Raw genomic sequence first — 19,503 nt, forward strand, 5'->3', positions numbered from 1 at the left:
TTCTAGGATTCCCCACTTAAAATGATGTTAAGGTTTTAATATCCACTGAATTGAAACTGTAACTTCCGGTGAAAACTGTTTACCGTCATTTTTAGCCAATATTGATCATTTTGATATAGGTTTTTGTATGACAGACAGCAAAAACTGTTTTTACATAACAATCAACGCATTTTGACGAAAGTATTTTGAGCCGGGGCTTATAGAATGTGATTACGATGTCCTCTAGTCTTATTTAAATAACATTTATTCCTTGCGAGTTACACGAAAAAATTGAATTCCACTCATTTCGAAGCTTCAACATCCCCCCCCTCTCCCCGGCTGAGTAACGCACAGGCATTTGACTGTCTTCCGTAGCAGGGGAGGAGAGAAATTTTGACCCCTTCCTGGGTGGGGTGAGGAACTTAAACCAGAGCTGTCAAGTCTTTGCAGCAGAATAAACGTGGTCTATCGTTTGATATGGAGGGTTTTTAAAGATAAGAAGTTCACTTTCGCGAGCAGATAGCTCAGAAGAAAACATATCGAACAAAGTCACGGTCGCTAATCTTGTATTTACTTAGAAAAGGAAGATCGTATCCCGCATTTGGGTGAGGAATTTTAACCTAATTTTGGCTCTGACTGGCGGGAATTTGGGCCAAATAATCTTGAAAAGTTTATTGAAATGCCCGGTGACTGCCTGTTGATTGACGCATGAACGTTTTTTATTGAATGATGCGACGGACTCCGCCGAAAAGGAGGGACTGCTTGTAGTCCACTTCCTCCTGATCGTAATAATTTTTATCTCTTTTAGTTGAATTTCTCTCCATCCCTAATCAAATTTTTTTTGCCAATTTCCTTAAAGAGATATTTTATCTTTTTGTTGGACGAATGGACAAGAAAATAAATAAGAGTAGGGCGGAGCACAGCCTTGGGTAATTTTAAATTCAGGTAGGTCACCGTAACGTACATCTGGAAAAGTCAACCACATCATTTGCAGTCTGGGTATGTATTTGCGATATTTAGACAGGCTGGCTCAGAGCTGGTTTAAATAGGGGCCTGTCTAAACAATGACAAGATCAGGCCACAACATCGGGAGCTACGTTCCCTACTCTTTGCGAGAAGTGTGTGGGTTCTACAACTGTACAGAGTAATATACCAATACAGAGAAGAGACAGGAGACGGAACCTTCTCGTCCTTATCCAAGAAGACTAGAATGTCTAACCATTTACCGATGCCAAAGCAAAGACAGCACATTCTCGTCAGGTATGTTAAAATCCTGGGCGACCTCAGATCTAACACATCAAGTCAGGCTTTATTTCATTAATTGCTTTATTTGTTTTCGCCAATCGTTCCTTTAAAGATCTTGAAAAGAGTTCGAAATTCTAACTGGATTACTGACTGAATGACTCAGACTTACTGACCAGCTATGTAACCGGCCAGCTGGCCTGCTAACTGACAGACTGACCGAGTTGATTGAATCGGATCAATCAAATGAATGGTTTTATCGAGTGACTCATAGACTGACTCATTCGACTAAGACTGTCAAAAGGTATTGTGTCAGCAATTTTTCATGTTCCTTAACATGTCTCGTACGAATATATCCAAATTTGGTTGTTCTCCCTCGACGCACTTGTTACGTGAAAGTGTTCAAAGTTCAGTCTTAGTCCGGTTCTTTTCTCCCATGCAATTATTTCTCTTTCCTTTTTCCATTTCTTGTTTTTCACCTTTCTAGGAATAGCACAGCTTCTATCTTGGAAAATTATCCGCGGAGAAAATCAGCTGTTACAACATTTAAGGGCAAAAGGTACTCTTTTTTCTCCCGGTCTTTCTTGGGACTCTGGTTCTGAAAATTCAACCCTAATCTCACATTACCTGTAGGCATGTTTGCGAAAAGGGGTAAGATTCTGATCGCACATTCCATATTATTGAAGAGCTGAATGTGAAGAAAACGAAGTATCGTGATTAAATTCGGCTAAGTTGCACGCTTTGTATCGAGAGATTATTATTGAAGAAAGTCACGAACAATGCAATTCTGTTATATCCAAGGTTCTCAGGAAAGGGATTTGTTTCTGAACATCTCCTTGTAGTTTCAGTTAGTTATTTTTTTCTCATCTTCAGAAGGGAAGTATCCGCATGGCAAAATGTGACAGTGACAAACGAAACTTTGGGAGAGCTCTCTATCGCTGTTGCTGAACCTGTTCCTACTCCTTAAATTTTGGATCCTCATTCTAGTTTGGCGATTTTTCCTCTTCTATACTTTATTACTAATCTCAACTTCACTTTCTTCAATTTCCGCTTTTTCTTCCTGCCCGGATACCGGAAAAAGACGGCCGTCCTGATGTTTTTCCTTTTTCTTCCTCTCTTACCCTTCCATTTTTGGCACCCTAACTCTGCCCTTTTTTTTGTTGTCCTCTTTTCTCCTCTCTTTATCAAATAGAAAACCTTGAACAACTCCACAGTGTAAGTCAGCTCCTTCTTGTAGGCGTAAGAATACAACAAAGTCTTAAAGCTCTAATGAATCAGGGTAATACATAATAACTTTCACTTTTTCTTTTCATCTTTTTCTTTCATTTCTACATCAAAACTCTAATCATTCTAGTTCACTCTAAATCCATTTTAGCCATTTCGTCTCATCTTCCTATAAATTAAGCGTTAATTCACGACTTCCGATCAAAAAATTCAAATCAAATGTACGAAGTGCGTTTGATTTGAATGTCTTCATCGGCCTGAGTGACAATTTTGAAAATTTTAGTTTCGTTTTAGCTGCGCAAAGATGAAATCGATAGATTTTACCCTAACATTTACCCTAAACTGTTATCAGTTGACAGTCGTTGGGTTAGGGGAGGGGTAGGAATGCATTTGCTCAGATACCAACAGTGATTCCAAGTTCAGTTTTAAAGTGACAAAGATACTTATGTAGAGCGTAACCAGTTTCGTCACTCAAACGACGATGGCCATTAAGGCCCAGGATGACCATCAGACCTACAGCTCAAACTTCCGTCGACCCAGGAAATCTTAGAGCTTCATTCTAGGCCATATATACCACAGTGGTTTCAAAAGAAGTTTTCTGATATTTTTTCACAGCCAGCACTATAATAGTATTATGTCAAGAATCATTATCCGTATTTTCCTTTCCACTGCTTCGGCTCCGGTGCTTCTGCCCAAAATAAAGAAGAAGTCAACAAAATCGCCCACATCCAAGGTGGGTTTTTCTCAAACTTCTTGCAGAAAACGCTGTCCGTTTTTACTGAATACGCGCTCATTCCATGGGAAGTCATTTCAGTTTTTTGAACTCCTCCTCACGATACGTTTGTCTTGCTACAACTGAATAACATACACTTGATTTCTACTTTGTATTTATGTTTATCTTTCACATTCAACCTGATTAACTCTATCTTCCTTAGTTTGACTCCGTTCTTGTAGTTTTTCATCCTCTCCAAACATCGTACATGTTTAATTTCCAGGTTAGCCATTCAACTCTACGAAATCGTTTTAACCTAACAAATTCTAACCGAACGTGCAAGATTCTTAGGGACCCTTCGCGCCGACTGACCGCCTCACCTCAGATCAAAGAGCGTGGAGCAGTTAAAGCGATTTGTTGTACGGTTCTCTGTTTGTTAGTACTAACAGCACTGATTAAAACTTCGAAGAATTCATTCGCACCATAAAAATACTCAGTTAGCCTCACATTAAGTTAGTTTACCGCTTATACGAGCTGTTAATCAAACGAACTCACACTCAAGGGTTACAGAGCTATTTTATAACGCGCTACTCTGTATCTTTCATTCCAATGTTTTGTGACATCATGATGCAAAACTCATTTTGTGAAGACTGGCAAATATTAGCTCGGTAAGATTTTAAAACGAATTATAGGCAATGATAAACCCTGCTGGAACAAGGAAGGTAGACGGTATTTTCCTCTTTTCCACTCGAATTTATCATCACATCTCTGTCCTCGTATTTCTGTGATGGCCGCCAGCGCCAAGAGAAAGACTGGAGACCAGTCAAACCTTGCATAGGGTAATTCATTATTATCAATAGAATTGATAACGTAAATTAGCCACCGTGAAGAGTTTCGAAGATAACGTTTCGAGAATTAGCCCTTCGTCAGGGCGAATGGAGGAATTGTGGGTCGTGTGTATGTGTTTATATGCAGACCTTGCATATGCAGACCTTGCATAGCCTAACATACATAGCCTAAAATATCATGAAATTGTTATGCTTGATTTTCAACTTATTCTTTTTTTTTCATTAGATGTCTTCCAACTCGGCCACATCCTCTGAACAAACCCGGCAGATTCTGAGAGCTCGGATGAAATCGAACATCTGACTGGTGCAGGATAGAGGGCCGCTTACTGTGACAACAACTACCATACCATCCCTCCCTAGTATTAATCCACTGCCAGTGTGTATCGGAGGGGAGGGTGAAGAGTACATCCAGGACCGACATGCGCATTGTACGATTGAGACATGCCCACAGAACCTTTAAATGATTCATTTCGAACTGCGAGCATCATTGTTAAATATTTGTACATGTTCACATCTTACCTGTAGAGAGAGCGAAAAGTGAGAATAGACGTAATTTTCATCAGACATTTTAACCCGTGTAGGTTTAGAGTAAACGTAAATAAATTGCTAAAAAAAAATCATTACTCCATCGAAGCTCTGTTTGCAGATCTGGAGCAGAAATATTTATAGCAAAAGCTTCAGAGAACTGCTATAACGAAATATAGGTATTGTTGAGATGATGAAAGGTTATATATAATTATTTTTATAGTCATAATTTTCCAACACCAACCCAACCCAAAACAAATTAGTGGCGCTACTTTTGTTTCTTGTTCAGTAGCCTGCGGTGAAATAATCAACCAGCCATGTCGTTTAAACCTTTTTCCGAAATTAATTTAGGTCATCGTAGCGGTTAAGGGTCCGTAAGATGCTAAAGATCGTTTGAAAAAAATTGATGCAGCAAACTTTCAAAGAGATTACTGTCAACAAAATAGGGTGCGTCCTGGAAAAATCTTCTTAAGCGCGGTACTTTTAAACAAACCATGAAAAACTGTTTGTCACTGTGGAGCTTATGAAGTATAGTTTCTAAAAATAACAAAAGTTGTCACAGTTTTTGTTTTGGTAAGCACACAACTTAAATGCTTTCTCTGTCTAAAAAGCAAGAGAATTCAAAGAAATTTGAAAGAATTTTGACTAGTTTTTGTTGACAGTGACCTTAAATGAAACTTTCAGACGATTGATAGTAAATCGACTTTATATAAAATCCCTTCAAGTATATAGCATGGCGCTTTGTTATGTATTCATTTGTGTGTGTAAATCATGCATGGATAGAAAACACATTGTGGTGTCGATGTTTTGTCCACTATTCGCGGTGCTGTGGTCTTCAGAAGATATTACAATTATTGACTCGGTGATTGAAACACCGGTTAGTCCTTCTATTCTCTAACGGTGTTTCAAAAATTCCACACAGCATCTGTAAACATGATCGGACATTATTTCTTAATCTGAAATGTCTCCATAGTAAGGATCGTGAATTATCAACTCTCCTTTGGGATCATATGTTCCAAACAGTTTTACCTCCGCTCGCGCAGTGCCATCGTTTGGCTTAAAAGTTTCATTCAAATCTCGTACATTGCTCTCATCAAAGGCCAATATTACATCGAAACGACGAAAACAATCCTCGTTTACTTGTCTTGCTCGGTAGTTGCTAGCAGTTTCATGTTTCTTCAACACTTATAACCCCCGTTCGTCCGATAAGAGTCCTTCACGAAAACCAAGAGTTCCAGTGCTGTCAATCTCCCATTCGTTCCTATCTTCACGTTCCTGTAAAAGATGCCTTAAAATCAATTTCGCGGAGGGAGACCGACATGCATCCCCTCGACAAACGAATAGTATTTTTCGATATTTAGAATTCGCCATCTTAGATTGCAGCAAGGGAAATAAATGGTTAAGTGCCTCTATCCCAATTTGCAGCTTGTTAGAAGGGTAAACTATTCAAAATATTCATCACGCAAGCGCACTAGGAATCAACCAACTTGAGACGATCTGGACGATCTTTCTTTCAAGTTCTCGGATGACGACAGCTATAAACACCGAATCCTGTGATGCTGTAAATAACGAAAAGTTTACGATTCTTTCCAAATGAAGGATATTTATTGGGTAAGAATGCCTTGCGCCTCTAGTGTGGAGGGGACAGAGAGACAGGAGCCAGGGAGAACAGAGAGCGGAAGAGGGATCTACACGAGGGCGGGAAACGGGAGCAGAAATTGAAAAAGCACTCGTTTGTTGTTTCTTACTGCTTAACAACCAATGAAAAACCTGTACCCAGCAAAATTTTTTTTCTTATACTCAATTCCATGTAAGGTCCACCGAGGCATGAAGATTATTTCATACGTGAGGAAACGTAACTTTGTAATCAGCTGGTGTAATTCGATACCTCTCGAAGTCGGTTTCGTCGTTGGTCATGAATGAGATAACATGAAATATGGATACAGTGTCAGCAGTTGGAGCAGTCGGAATTATTCAGCGAGCAAAGCGAGTTAGGTCCAACGTTGTGCAAAGCCATATTGATCAGCCTCAATATTTTTGTCAATGAAAAATCAGACCTCGTTTCTGCAAATACTTCTGTTAAAATCAGACAATCACATAGCTGAATAATACTGCTCGTGAATAAATGTATGATAGGATGTATGAACAACTTTTAAACCTTTCCGCAGAGGTTTTTATATTAAAAAGATCTCAATTTCTCGAAGAAATCCGAGTAGTTTTAAAATGTGACTCCGAGACCAGCCGCTCAATAATGTGCAATAATAGCCTATCAGCGCTTAAATTTAACGCACAAAAATGCAAAGGTTCAACAATGGATGTGTAGTGATATGAATCATTCGTTGGAGCCAGCTTTCATACAGCTCGCGACTACAGCTACTTCCGACGATGAGCGAATATTAAACATGATGGAAAAGCAATTAGGTAAAAAAATAGTCCTTTTTTATCAAACTGAAGACGGGAGTAATACAAAAAAGGGTGGCAGTTGGGAAGCAAAGGGCTGCAAAAGAACGGGAGGCGAGAAAACGTGGTACGGGAAGTTGGAGGCTGTGGGGTAAGAGTTTTACCCGAAGTTCAACGAAATCATGTAAAAAAAAAGAAGAACTCAAGAGAAAAAAAGAGCAAATTCAGCAAGTAGTAATTGATTTACTGATTATTAATATTTCAGTTTCCACTAGATACAAAAAAATTACACTTTTCATAAGCGGGCAAGAGTTCCATCTTGCCCACTTGAGAAGCCAAACAGAGCGAAAGACTCGCATCATCTCACCCACGTGCTTTTCCAGCTGTGAAATAATTAGTATTTACTGACAAGTTTGATTTGATCTTGTCATGCGACAACGTTCACTGCAGAAATTGGTCTTGTTTGAAAATTGTCACACAGGAAACAACAGCTAAATAAAATATTAAATATGATTAATGAGACGTTCGACAAGAAAAACTCAAATGTTCAAAATTACTTAAGCAAACATTGGGCCAATAACAGCAGTAACTGTCCACGCATTGTACTTAAAAGACGGATAAAGGCTAATGTTAAAACTATCGAAAGATTGGAACACCATGATTAAAATATAAAATGACGCACATGCATGTAAGAGAGACTGGATATCAACCTCTTTCACTTACAGAAGAGAATCACATTCAACTTCTCCTTAAAACAGCCATAAATTATCCAGTAAACAGGTAATAGGAATAAGCAAATATCTCAGCTTATTGCTGTGTCAGAGGTGTCACCTTACCATGACATAAAAAATATATATCCTCGCATTACAAGGAGATATATGGCAGTTAGAGTGTGCGATTTTATTAATTCATTTAAAGATCGAGGTGAGGACCGCAAAGCTGGTTGCCAAATAATCATAACTCTACCTGAGCCTGGAGCCACCGGTAAAGTTCCTACATGATCAATGATGTAATACCTATTTTCCAAGAAAATTTCAAAACCAAATCGCATTTGTTCGATTAAATTCCAACGCATCAAAAATTAATAAATTGAGGCTATAAAAGCTTTCATTTTGGGCATGAAACTTTAGTCTCAGGTTACATCATGCCCTGTGAAAAATAAAGGCATTGTACCTATTATATTACTTGCATAAATATTCATGCAAATCACTAATTTATCGTTAATAATAATTAGTTGGTAACCTAAACGTGAAAATAAGAAGGGAAAGCCAGTGCGTTTTTATATGATGATTACTTTTGTTGTATAATCTTTACAAATGGTTGTTACTGCAATGCGTCCCTCAGTGGTCACTGCAATCCCTTTAAGAAACCGGAAGGTCTTTCCCAAATGGACAAGATTACTTCGCAGAAACTCACCATCTGTGGTGTATATTTCTATTTGCAAGATGTCTGACCTCTGCATTAAAACCTCTTCACCGGCCATGACGACTTGTTGACTTTCCCTGTGAAATGCAATTTTTGGAAAGTTTAGATGCCTTTGCAGATCAAACTTGTTTAGGTAGTCACCTTGTTCGCTGAATATGTGAACACGTGCCGGATTCAAACTTTCAATCACCATAACTCTGCCATCGCTTACAGCAGTGATTTCGAGCGAGTTACTGTTAGTTTTATCTCCAAAACTGCAAACAAACTGACCATCAGTCTCATAAACATCCACAAAAAATTTATTTCTCATATCACCCTTCAGTATCATCATCACTTTACCATTATCACCGACTGACAGTTTCCACTGTAGAAAGCCGAGGTCCGTTGTACTGACGCGAAACGTGTGATAATGGTCAGCGGTTTTGTTAAACTTAAAAATCCAGAATGAGTCCTTAAGCTTCCTTCCTTCAACCCGGGCCAGCACATAAATGTTTTCATTCATGTCTGTGGCCAGATCAAACACGCGGATTCTCATCGATAGCTCTTTATCGCTGTCATCGGTAAGAGCAGGAAGTCTGAAACGTTGCACAAAGTTGCCACTGTTGTCAAACACCTTGATTGTCGAGTCACCTTCTGCTACAATATATTGCCCGCTTGAGTTGGTAGCGATTAAATACGGATCATTTAACCTGTGCTCCTCTTCGCCATCATGACCAAGTGTCCATAATACACTACAGTTCTCCCTACCCTGTTTACAAAGTATTTTTGTTACTCTCCGGTCTCGCAGCAGATCAACTTTCTCCTTTCCTGTATCAATCACGGGCCATTGTGGCAATGGTTCTTTAACGGATACTGTTTGTGTAACATCGTAAGCGACACGGTTGACAAGACAGACAAGGGAAATAACTTTCCGTCGTTGTTCTTTGTTAAATAAACCCTTCACTGCCCTGATTCCTGTCTTGAGCTGTTCTTGAAGACTTTGCTGAACCACTGGCAGACTGTTTAACTCTTCAATACACACTTTACATGGTGTTACAGCATCCGCAGGATGGTCTATTGTTTCTAATACTGTTGCCATCACTCGGTACTGCATTGCTAAGATGCGGTCAGTTGTTGATAATGCTTCATTTGAAAAAGCAGTTGTTGCCATTTCACGAGCACGTTCGAACCTCTTCTTTGCATTTGCAAGCTGTCTTGTGGCAGATTCAGTAAGCTCCAAGTGTTTCATTCCTTCAGCAAGCGACACAGTTTCCGCACAAGCCGCCTGTGCTGTATCCGTGCCATACCCACTCCTCAACCTTGTCTCCTTAAATACTTCATACAGCAACTCGATTCCTTCTCTAAAGAATTCATTACTGGCTAACAAATCTTTCCTTGATAATCCATCCAGCTTGGACCTCATGTCATCGATTTCTCGCATGATGATGCCGCGAAACTGTTGATCTGTTACGTCGCCATCTTTAAGCTTTTTTGCTGCCTCATCCCTGCCTTTATCCACAAGCCATCCAATAGTCGCTTTGAAAACTGCTGTTATAATCGCAGACATAATGGCAACTTGGAACTTAGTAGCCACAAGAAATTTAGAGCTTTTTTCAGCGAATCTTCACAAAAAGCAGCTTCTCAAGCGTCGATGAACGCAAAGAAAAAACAGATGATGGCAAAATTTCACAGATGATTGCAATTTTGGAATGAGAATTGCAGTCAGCCCAGAAAATGAAACAAAACAAAGCATAACCAAGAGAAGGCAATCGAGGAATTATGGCGTGAATATTTATAGCCTCTTCAAAGAATCCTTTGTTGAAAAACATATTTCTCTTTGAAAAGCTATGTTGCTCATTGCAGACACTTAAATAGGTTGTTGTGGTCTTAAGTTCTTCCTTTCGCCAACGGATGATAATGTGAGCATTAGAGATCCCTGATTGGTATCAGCAAAAGTACAATTTAAAGTTCTTTTTGTTTTGTTTAATAAAATGTAACTCGTAATCATTAAAATTTTCAATTACGTCACGGCATCATCATTCAACTTCTAAATGGAAATATTGTTTGATGCCCGAGGCAAAAAAGGATTATTACCGTTAATGAATCTTCCTTAGTTGTTAGCTTTGTTCTCAGCTGTAATGTGTTTTGAAGTTCTTTCATTCACTTATAGTTCTTTCTTTACCTTGTTACCCGTAAATATCTGCTATACCACAACTGGGGCTGGAACGGGTTCCTTCAACCAAATTTGTATTTGGCTATTCATCGGGTTTCGGCCTCACGCACTTACGATCTAATTTACTTCTAGAATCTTTGGAATCCCTTCTCGCAGCATGGGTTGAAAAGCGAGCCGTGTGAACTCAGAGGGTGAAACTGACTGAGTTTATATTTATAGACTAAAACCCATACGCTAAATCCTGATTTCAAACCAGATATTGTTATCGCCCAGCTTGCACTTTACAGTTGACAAAGGAAGGCTACGGAACATAACCTATATTTTGTTATGAAAAATACATCTCTCATGCGCGTCACTGCTGTTAACCACTTTTGAGTGTTTTCTACATCAGTAAGTATTGCAATGTCATCAGATGATTAGAAAGTGAAAATCACTTAACTTTTTGCGGCAGCGTGTTTCATTTGACAGTAAGTTTAACCAATCAATAATAGGCATTGCTCTTCATAACATCAACGAATATATAGCAAGACAAGGAAATAAAACTGTGAGTTTCTTGTTCTGACTCGGAAAAATTGAAGGAATCTTGAATTTTGTTCGTGGTTGTCCCACGTGCGCCCGCCTATCGCGTCCTATTTAGGTTGAAACGAAATTTTCATCGCTTGTTGTCATGTCATAAGTTAAAATACTTAAATCAAGGTCACAGATGAGTTTGTTGTGTATTGTATTCTTGTTAGATATTGCTGCCATTAGTGATATATACGGGAAGGAAGAGGGAGAGGTACTGCTTTTGTCGGTAGCCATGAAAACAACTTATTACATTGCCCGGTCTGCATTCCACTCAGTGATTTTTAACCGTCAAGGTTCCTTTTTTGTGTCAGTATGCCTTCAGAGGCGTGAATTAAACAATCACTGATCTACTTTTGAAACTGTTAGGCTCACTAAGTAATAGGTATCTTCATGTGAAAAAACGAGCCCCCGGTTCAGAGAGCCAATATTCCTGCAGTAATCAGGCTAAAAGCTTTCCCCTTTCGAACATCTTAAAAATCGTGTTGACAAGAAACTAAAGAGTTGCCATCCAGTTTAGCTATAAAACCTATTATATCAGCGCCTGATACCACCAGAATGTATATAATTAACATAAAGGCTATGTACAGTATGTACTCCAGACAACTGCGATTTTTAAGTCTGTTTCTTATATTTTCTTTGTCAGCAAGAAGAGCTGGAATTCTGAAAAATTTCTCAAACTTGCCTCTGTGGTCAAACATCTTGATTGTCAAGTCACAGTCTACTACAATATTTTTGCCCGCGTGAGCTGGTAACGATATAACACGGATCATTTATATCCAGTACTCCTCTACACCATCCTGACCAAGTATCCATGATATATTACGATGCTCCGTGTCCTGTTTACGCAGCGCCTAAGTTATCCTTACGTCATGCAGCAAGTCAACTTTCTCCTCTCCTGTATCAACTCTGAGCCATTCCAGGAGCAGTAAACTCCTACTGCATATAGCTTGTGTGACACTTTAGGCGACAAGATTGACGGACAGACACCGGAAATGATTTTCTTTGTTCTTCTTTACCGATTAAACAAACCCCCCAAGGGCATTGATTGCTGAACCTCTGACAGACCCCGTTTAGCTCTTAAATGCACACTTTACTCGCTACTACAGCATCCGCAGGACTGTCTGTTTGTCTTTTTCTGTCCGTTCTCGATTTTTTTCATCCTCTCCAAACATTGTGTTTGATTTCCAGATCAGCCATTCAACTCTACGAAATCGTTCTAACCTAGCAAATTCTAACCGAACGTGCAAGATTCTTAGGGACTCTTCGCGCCGACTGACCTTACCTCAGATCAAAGAGCGTGAAGCAGTTAAAGCGATTTGTTTTACGGTTCTCTGTTTGTTAGCACTAACAGCACTGATTAAAACTTCGAAGAATTCATTCGTACCGTTAAAATAGTCAGTTAGCCACACATTCAGTTAGTCTACCGCTTATACGAGCTGTTAATCAAACGAAACCACAGTCAAGGGTTACAGAGCTATTTTATGACCACGGTGCATAACAAACTTTTTTTCGTTATCAACACAGCCACGCGCTGAAACAGCTTTCATTCCAATGTTTTGTGCCATCATGATGCAAAACTCACTTTTGTGAAGACTGCCAAATATCTGCTAAGTAAGATTTAAAAACGAATAATAGGCAATGATAAACCCCACCGAATATCCGCAATGATAAATCCTCTTTTCCACTCGACTTTATCATCACACCTCTGCCCTCGTGTTGCTGTGATGGCTGCCAGCGCCACGAGGAAGACTGAAGACCAGTCAAACCTTGCATAGGGTAATTCAGTATTAAATTAGTAAATTAGCCACCGTGAAGAGTTTCAAAGATAACGTTTCGCGAATTAGCCCTTCGTCAGAGTGAATGGAGGAATTGTGGGTTGTGTGTGTGTGTTTATATGCAGATGTTGTAATTGCAGACCTTGCTTAGCCTAACATACATAGCCTAACATATCATAAAATTGTTACGCTTGATTTTCAACTAATTTTTTTTTTTTCATTAGATTTCTTCCAGCTCGGCCACATCCTCTGAGCGAACCCGGCAGATGCCGACAGCTCGGATGAAATCGAACATCTGACTAGTGCAGGATAGAGGGCTGCTTACTGTGACAACAACTACCATACGTTCCCTTCTTAGTATTAATCAACAGCCAATGTGTATCGGAGGGGAGGGTAAAGAGTGCATTCAGGACTGACATGCGCATTGCACGATTGAGACATACCCTCAGAGGCGAGTTCTTCGTGAACTGTTGATTCATCTGAACAGACTCAATTTAAGCTCGGATAGATATGCTTGAGCCTTTAATTGATTCATTTCGAACTGCAAGCATTCTTGTTATATTAATGTACATGTTCATATTTTACGTATACAAAGAGCGAAAAGTGAGAATAGATGTAATTTTCATGAGACATTTTAAACCGTGTGGGTTTAGAGTAAACGTGAGTATAATGTTTAAAAAATCATCACTCTATCGAAGTTCTGTTTGCAGATCTGGAGCAGAAATATTTATGGCAAAGGCTTCAGAGAATGCAATAACGAAATAAAGGTATTGTTGAGATGATGATACCTAACAAATAGTTATTTTTATATTCATAATTTCCCAACACCGAATTTCCTCATGATATTGAACAGATGTATATAACAGTACGTTCTTCTTAATGCTTGTAAATCCAATTTCCATGATTGACACAACTTTTACCATATTCTCTCTGTTATTAGCTATTTATGTACTAAATGGAAAAACAATTTCCATAGAAAAGGCTAATTGATATCACTGTAAAGGAATTGATAACGAATGAAAAACACTGCATTTCATGGTGAAACACATAATATAACCCGAGTATTTTAACGAATAAAAACGACAGTGAAGAATCGTTCGTTAAACTCTGATGTATGTAGGGGAAAAGTTTCGACACATATATTGCGAAATAAGTCCATCGAGATACAAAAATGAATAAGCGAGACACTCAAGTCTCCAAAATGGTTTACCTGCCAAGCCTTCGGATGAAAAAAGGAAGAAAAAATGAAAAAAAGGAAGAAAAAATGAAAAAAAGAAGTATAATGGTATAAAAAGAATTGATCTTGTCCATGCTGTTAACAACCACCATCCAACTTGTGACGTCAAGCAGAAGAGGGTGACCTGGTTCTCGATAAAAACATTTCAGACATGTCGAAAGCACTAGAATCAGTACAAGGAAAGGAAAGTCTTTCGTGCCATCCAAGAAAGCACAAAAGCGCACTATGTGCAAGCTTATCCAGCAAAATTCGCGGAATCTATAGCCGACTTATACTTGACTTTGATGGGGATAAGTGCGGATTGTTTCTCCGCTCGGATTCGGTGTTGATCCCGTTTTGTGTCCATCTGTTTTCGTGCACATGTCCTCTCGCCGGCATAGGGTATTTTTGTTGGGATCGCGAGTTATAACGGAGTTGCGATCGTAAGTTGTAACTCGAATGTTCCTTAGCAGCCAGTACATGAAAGACAGTCCGCCTAGTACTGCATGCATTAAATAACACATGAATAAAAGGGGTAATGGTGATGCTGTGTCGATGGGGTATTTACAAGATAATTTGGTTCTATCAACTGACGCTCTTACCAAGGACTAACGCTGTAAACTTTTGCCTTAGAGACTCTTTTCAGCAGCCAATTTACATTATCAACTCTGCTGAAAAACCAAATTATCTGGTTTTTAAATATTCTGCGTAATTGCGCAAAAATGTCGCCGCCTTTACTGAGTGAAACGATAGTATTGACTGTACTATTCTGTTTTCGATGCGATATTTCGGGGAATAAAATCCTTTACAACATTTCTTTAAAAATCACTTGTGATCCTTGCAATGTGATCAACTTTCCGTGACCAGTGTGATATATCCACAAATCGCATCTTTATCCCAGGCAATGAGACCGCTTTACTAAAACACAACAACCAATCAGATTTCAGGACTTGTTTGAAGAAATCAAGCAAATTGCAGGAAAATGAGAGACATTTTGTAATGAGCGAATGAATCGTGAAATTTGTGACAATAGGTTTTCGCGCACTAAACTGGACTTTGCGGAAAACGTACAAAACGGGGGAAATAACTCGGTAGAGATCACTCGGCTTGCGAGAGCGGAAACTCCTCACGATTTCCTAGTACACTGAGATCTACTTCGAGCGAGCTTATACGAACGTCAAGGATGAGACAGCATTTTGGTTCCACAGCAGACTTTATTCGAAGAGCACTCTAACATAAATCATGCCACAGTAAAAGCTAAACTAATTGTAGTAAAAGCTGTACAAGGTACTTGTTTAAAAACTAACTGGTGTGAGGTGCTATTGTAACACAAATTACAATATTTGAACAAGGACACAAAGACTACTTAAATGTTTCATCTGTTTCTACGATGAAAAGAATTTCAAAATTTAAATGACGGATACAACAAATTCGAGGCCATCAAAAATAGGAAACTTGGGTGAGAATTTACAGCTCTGGCATAGAAAATATACCTATCTTAATTAAAGTAGAGCAGCGTAGGAAATAAAAGCGGAAAAGTAATTAAAAATTTCTGCTTATCTATGTAAGGTTGGTGTGGAAATTATCGTATGAAAGGAAATTAATATTACGAGTATAAACTCAACTGCTAACTACCGTGAGAATCAATTTTTCCAAAAAAGACCATTAACACTTATATTTACTTAATATTTCACTAGTAATGAACAACAAAAGTACCAATGTACAGGTATACAATGAAAGCAAGAACAAAGCAAAAATGTCTTAGTTTACTACTCAAAGCTGCTGTGGCTTTTTAAGTATTTTTTTATTTAATTATTTTTTTTAACTTACTAGAAGGAAAACCCGAATGAAGCCGAATATTTTAAATATGAAAGTATACGAATACATATGGAAAATTAGCGAATATATATGCCCAAAAACCCACGAGAAACCCTAAGTATATCATTTTATGATACGTCAACAATTCAATTTTTGGCTATAATTTACACAATGGTAACAACAATTTGAATGGAGCAATTTGTTCATCGTTCTTTATAGCTCGACCGGTCGAGTCAAAGAACAAACAGAATACAAGAAATAAATTGAAACTTAAAAGTTGAATTGAAACAAAACTTGAACTAACATTACACGAACTAAAACACATGAATTTTTCCCCTAACATTGAGTAGCCAGCTATGAAATAATTAGTATTTACTGACAAGTTTGATTAATCTCTAAGGATCGATCTTTCTACTAATTTTTTATCATCTAGATTTGTCACGCGACAAAGTTCACTGCAGAAATTGGTCTTGTCTCAAAATTGTCACGCAAGAAACAACAGCTAAGTAAAATACTACATTTGATTAATGAAACATGCGACATGAAAAGCACAAGCATTCTAAACTACTTAAGCAATCGTTAGGCCTATCACAGCAGTAACTGTCCACGCATTATGCTTAAAAGACGGATAAAGGCTAGTTTTGAATTTATCGAAAGATAGGAACACCATGATTAAAATATGAAATGACGCACATACATGTGAGAGAGACTGGATATCAACCCCTTTCACACACACACGAGAGAATCACATTCAACTTCTCCTTACAATATCCATACATTATCCAGTAAACAGGTAACGAGAATAAACAAATATCTCAGCTTATTGCTGTGTCAGATGTGTCACCTTGCCATGACATAAAAAAGTATTTCCTCGCATTACAAGGAAATATATGGCAGTTGCAATGTGCAATTTTATTAATACATCTAAAGAAGTGAGGACCATTAGGTTGATTGCCAAATAAGCATCATATCTCTAGCTAAGCCTGGAGCCGTCAATAAAGTTCCTACATGATCAATGATGTAGTATTTATTTTCCAAGAAAATTTTCTAAACTGCATCACATTTGTTCGATTAAATTTCAACGCTTCAAAAGTTAATAAATTGAGGCTATAAAGGCTTTCATTCTGGGCATAAAACTTTTGTCTCAAGCTACATCATGCCCTGTGAAAAATAAAGGCTTTGTGTTTATTAGTATTATTATTATTATGATGATGTAATAATAATCAGTTAGTAAACTAAACGTGAAAGTAAGAATGGAAAATCAGTGCGTTTTTTAAATGATGATTACTTTTCTTGTTGAACCTGGAATCCAGGTTACTACTGCAATGCGTCCCTCGGTGGTCACTGCAATCCCATTCGGAATAAAGGACTCTCCCATATGGATAACAGTACTTCGCACAAACTCACCATCTCTGGTGTATATCCCTACATACAAGATGTCTGATTCCTTATTACCGGCCACGACGACTTGTTGACTTTCCCTGTGAAATGCAATTTTTGGAGATCTCAGAAACCTTTGCAGATCAAACCTGTTTAGATGGTCACCCTGTTCGCTGAATATGTGAACACCTGGCGTCGAAAGCCATCCTTCCACCACCATAACTCTGCCATCACTTACAGTAGTGATGTCGTACGGGAATCTCAAGATTTGTCCTCCAAAACTGCAAACAAACTGACCATTAGCCTCATAAACATCCACAATCCCATAACTCTCTCCAGAGTTCCTCTTCAGTACCACCACTTTACCACTATCACTGACTGACAGTTTGCATTCGCAGCCCATTGTCCTGACGCGAAAACTGTTATGCTCGTCAGCAGTTTTGTTAAACTTAAAAATCCAGTATGAGTCCTCACAACTGGTTTCTTTGACCGGCACATAAATGTTGTCATTCATGTCTGCGACCAGATGAACCACCCGGTATGTAAAGGATAGGTGCTTACCCATGTCATCTAAAAGAGGAGCAGGAACTCTGAAACGTTGCACAAACTTGCCACTCTTGTCAAACACCTTGATTGTCTTGTCACAGTCTGCTACAATATATTGCCCGCTTGAGTTGGTAGCGATACCAAGCGGATTATTTAACCTTTGCTCCTCTTCGCCAAAATGACCAAGTATCCATGATACACTACAGTTCTCCATATCCTGTTTACAAAGTATTTTTGTTACTCTCCGGTCTCGCAGCAGATCAACTTTCTCTTTTCCTGTATCAATCATGGGCCATTGTGGCAATGGTTCTTTAACGGATATTTGTGTGACATCGTAAGCGACACGATTGATAAGACAGACACGGGAAATAACTTTCCGTCGTTCTTCTCTGCTAAATAAACCCTTCATTGCCATGATACCTGTCTTGAGCTGTTCTTGAAGACTTTGCTGAACCACCGGCATACCGTTTAGCTCTTCGATACACACTTTACATGGTGCTACAGCATCTGCGGGATGGTCTATTGTTTCTAATACTGTTGCCATCACTCGGTACTGCATTGCTAAGATGCGGTCATTTGGTGATAGCGCTTCATTTGAAAAAGCAATCGTTGCCATTTGACGAGCAAGTTTGAAACTGTCTTTTGCATTGGCGAGCTGCCTTGTGGCAGATTCAGTAAGCTCACTCCTCGACCTAGTCTCTTCAAATACTTCATACAGGTACTCGATTCCTTCTCTAAAGAAGCTGTTACTTGCTCTCAATTCTTTCTTTGATATTCCATCCAGCTTGGAATTCACATCGTCAATTTTACGTATGATGATGCTGCGAAGCTGTTGATCTGTTACGTCGCCATCTTTAAGTTTTTCTGCAACTTTTTCTCTGCCTTTCTCCACAAGCCATCCAATAATAGTTTTAAAAACTGATGTTATCATCTAGTACTTGATACTGACTGGGAAAAAATCATAGGAAATTGAAAATATTTTGCAGCTTATGAAGACTCCTTCGATATTAAAAGTTTTTTCTCGATTTTTCCGGCGCGAATGAATCGAAGGCCTATTAACAACTAGATTCAAAAGTTTGTATACTAACCGGTAAATATTCGACGAAAGAAATGAAGACAATTTTGTCGATATGTGTTCAAAGTTAGACAGTCAAAATGAAGCAACCCTAAAAAACTATTCAACTTCTTAAGTTGTTTTCCTCGGGCAACTGAAGACACAGCGAAAAAATGCAACTCAAGGAAACATCATTCATGGCAAATAAACGACAGCTGGAAAAGTAACAGATAGCTATGAATACAATATGACTGTGAATACAATTGATATCATGATGTTTTGAGCCAGTTCTAATCTTTGACTAATCAAAGAGGATCAATTCATTTTCTTTTTGGCTGTATTGAAAGTAAACCTTTAAACTGAAAATTGTTTAGAAAGAGTTCCATCATGGAAAGCAAAATAATAATACGCGACCATGCTAAGATTAGCAATAAATTTTTTTCAGAAAATGAACGGGAGAATGTGAAGCTAAAATTTTCGAGTAGTTTAAGATACAGAGAAATAATTCAAACGGAGAGACGCCACACGTAGCTAGGAAATCAACAAAAGCTGAAAACAAAACAGACAGGTGTGAATATCATTACAATGATGAATTTGAACTGTAATTAAGAACATAGTCTACATTTCAAGAAGAATTTCT

At 38.5% G+C, this 19,503-nt stretch overlaps 2 protein-coding genes and 1 pseudogene across 2 annotated transcripts; all 3 read right to left on the reverse strand.

Annotated features, from left to right (window-relative positions):
- Positions 1 to 5,424: 5,424 nt before the first annotated feature.
- Positions 5,425 to 5,901, reverse strand: LOC149040233 (low molecular weight phosphotyrosine protein phosphatase pseudogene; annotated as a pseudogene).
- A 973-nt stretch (positions 5,902 to 6,874) lies between these two features.
- Positions 6,875 to 10,354, reverse strand: LOC149040234 (uncharacterized). Its single transcript, XM_089183003.1, has one exon. The coding sequence runs from the start codon at positions 9,899 to 9,901 to the stop codon at positions 8,210 to 8,212; it is 1,692 nt and encodes a 563-aa protein (XP_089039129.1). The 5' UTR covers positions 9,902 to 10,354; the 3' UTR covers positions 6,875 to 8,209.
- Positions 10,355 to 15,259: 4,905 nt separating this feature from the next.
- Positions 15,260 to 19,101, reverse strand: LOC149040235 (uncharacterized). The gene is made up of 2 exons (XM_089183012.1): positions 18,898 to 19,101; positions 15,260 to 18,757 (listed from the first exon to the last, which is right to left on the reverse strand). The coding sequence occupies exon 2, from the start codon at positions 18,738 to 18,740 to the stop codon at positions 17,157 to 17,159; it is 1,584 nt and encodes a 527-aa protein (XP_089039138.1). The 5' UTR covers positions 18,741 to 18,757; positions 18,898 to 19,101; the 3' UTR covers positions 15,260 to 17,156.
- Positions 19,102 to 19,503: the final 402 nt, after the last annotated feature.

The sequence above is a fragment of the Pocillopora damicornis genome, chromosome 9 (assembly GCF_964200805.1).
Source record: "Pocillopora damicornis chromosome 9, jaPocDami1.2, whole genome shotgun sequence".
In the NCBI taxonomy this organism is placed as follows: domain Eukaryota; kingdom Metazoa; phylum Cnidaria; class Anthozoa; order Scleractinia; family Pocilloporidae; genus Pocillopora; species Pocillopora damicornis.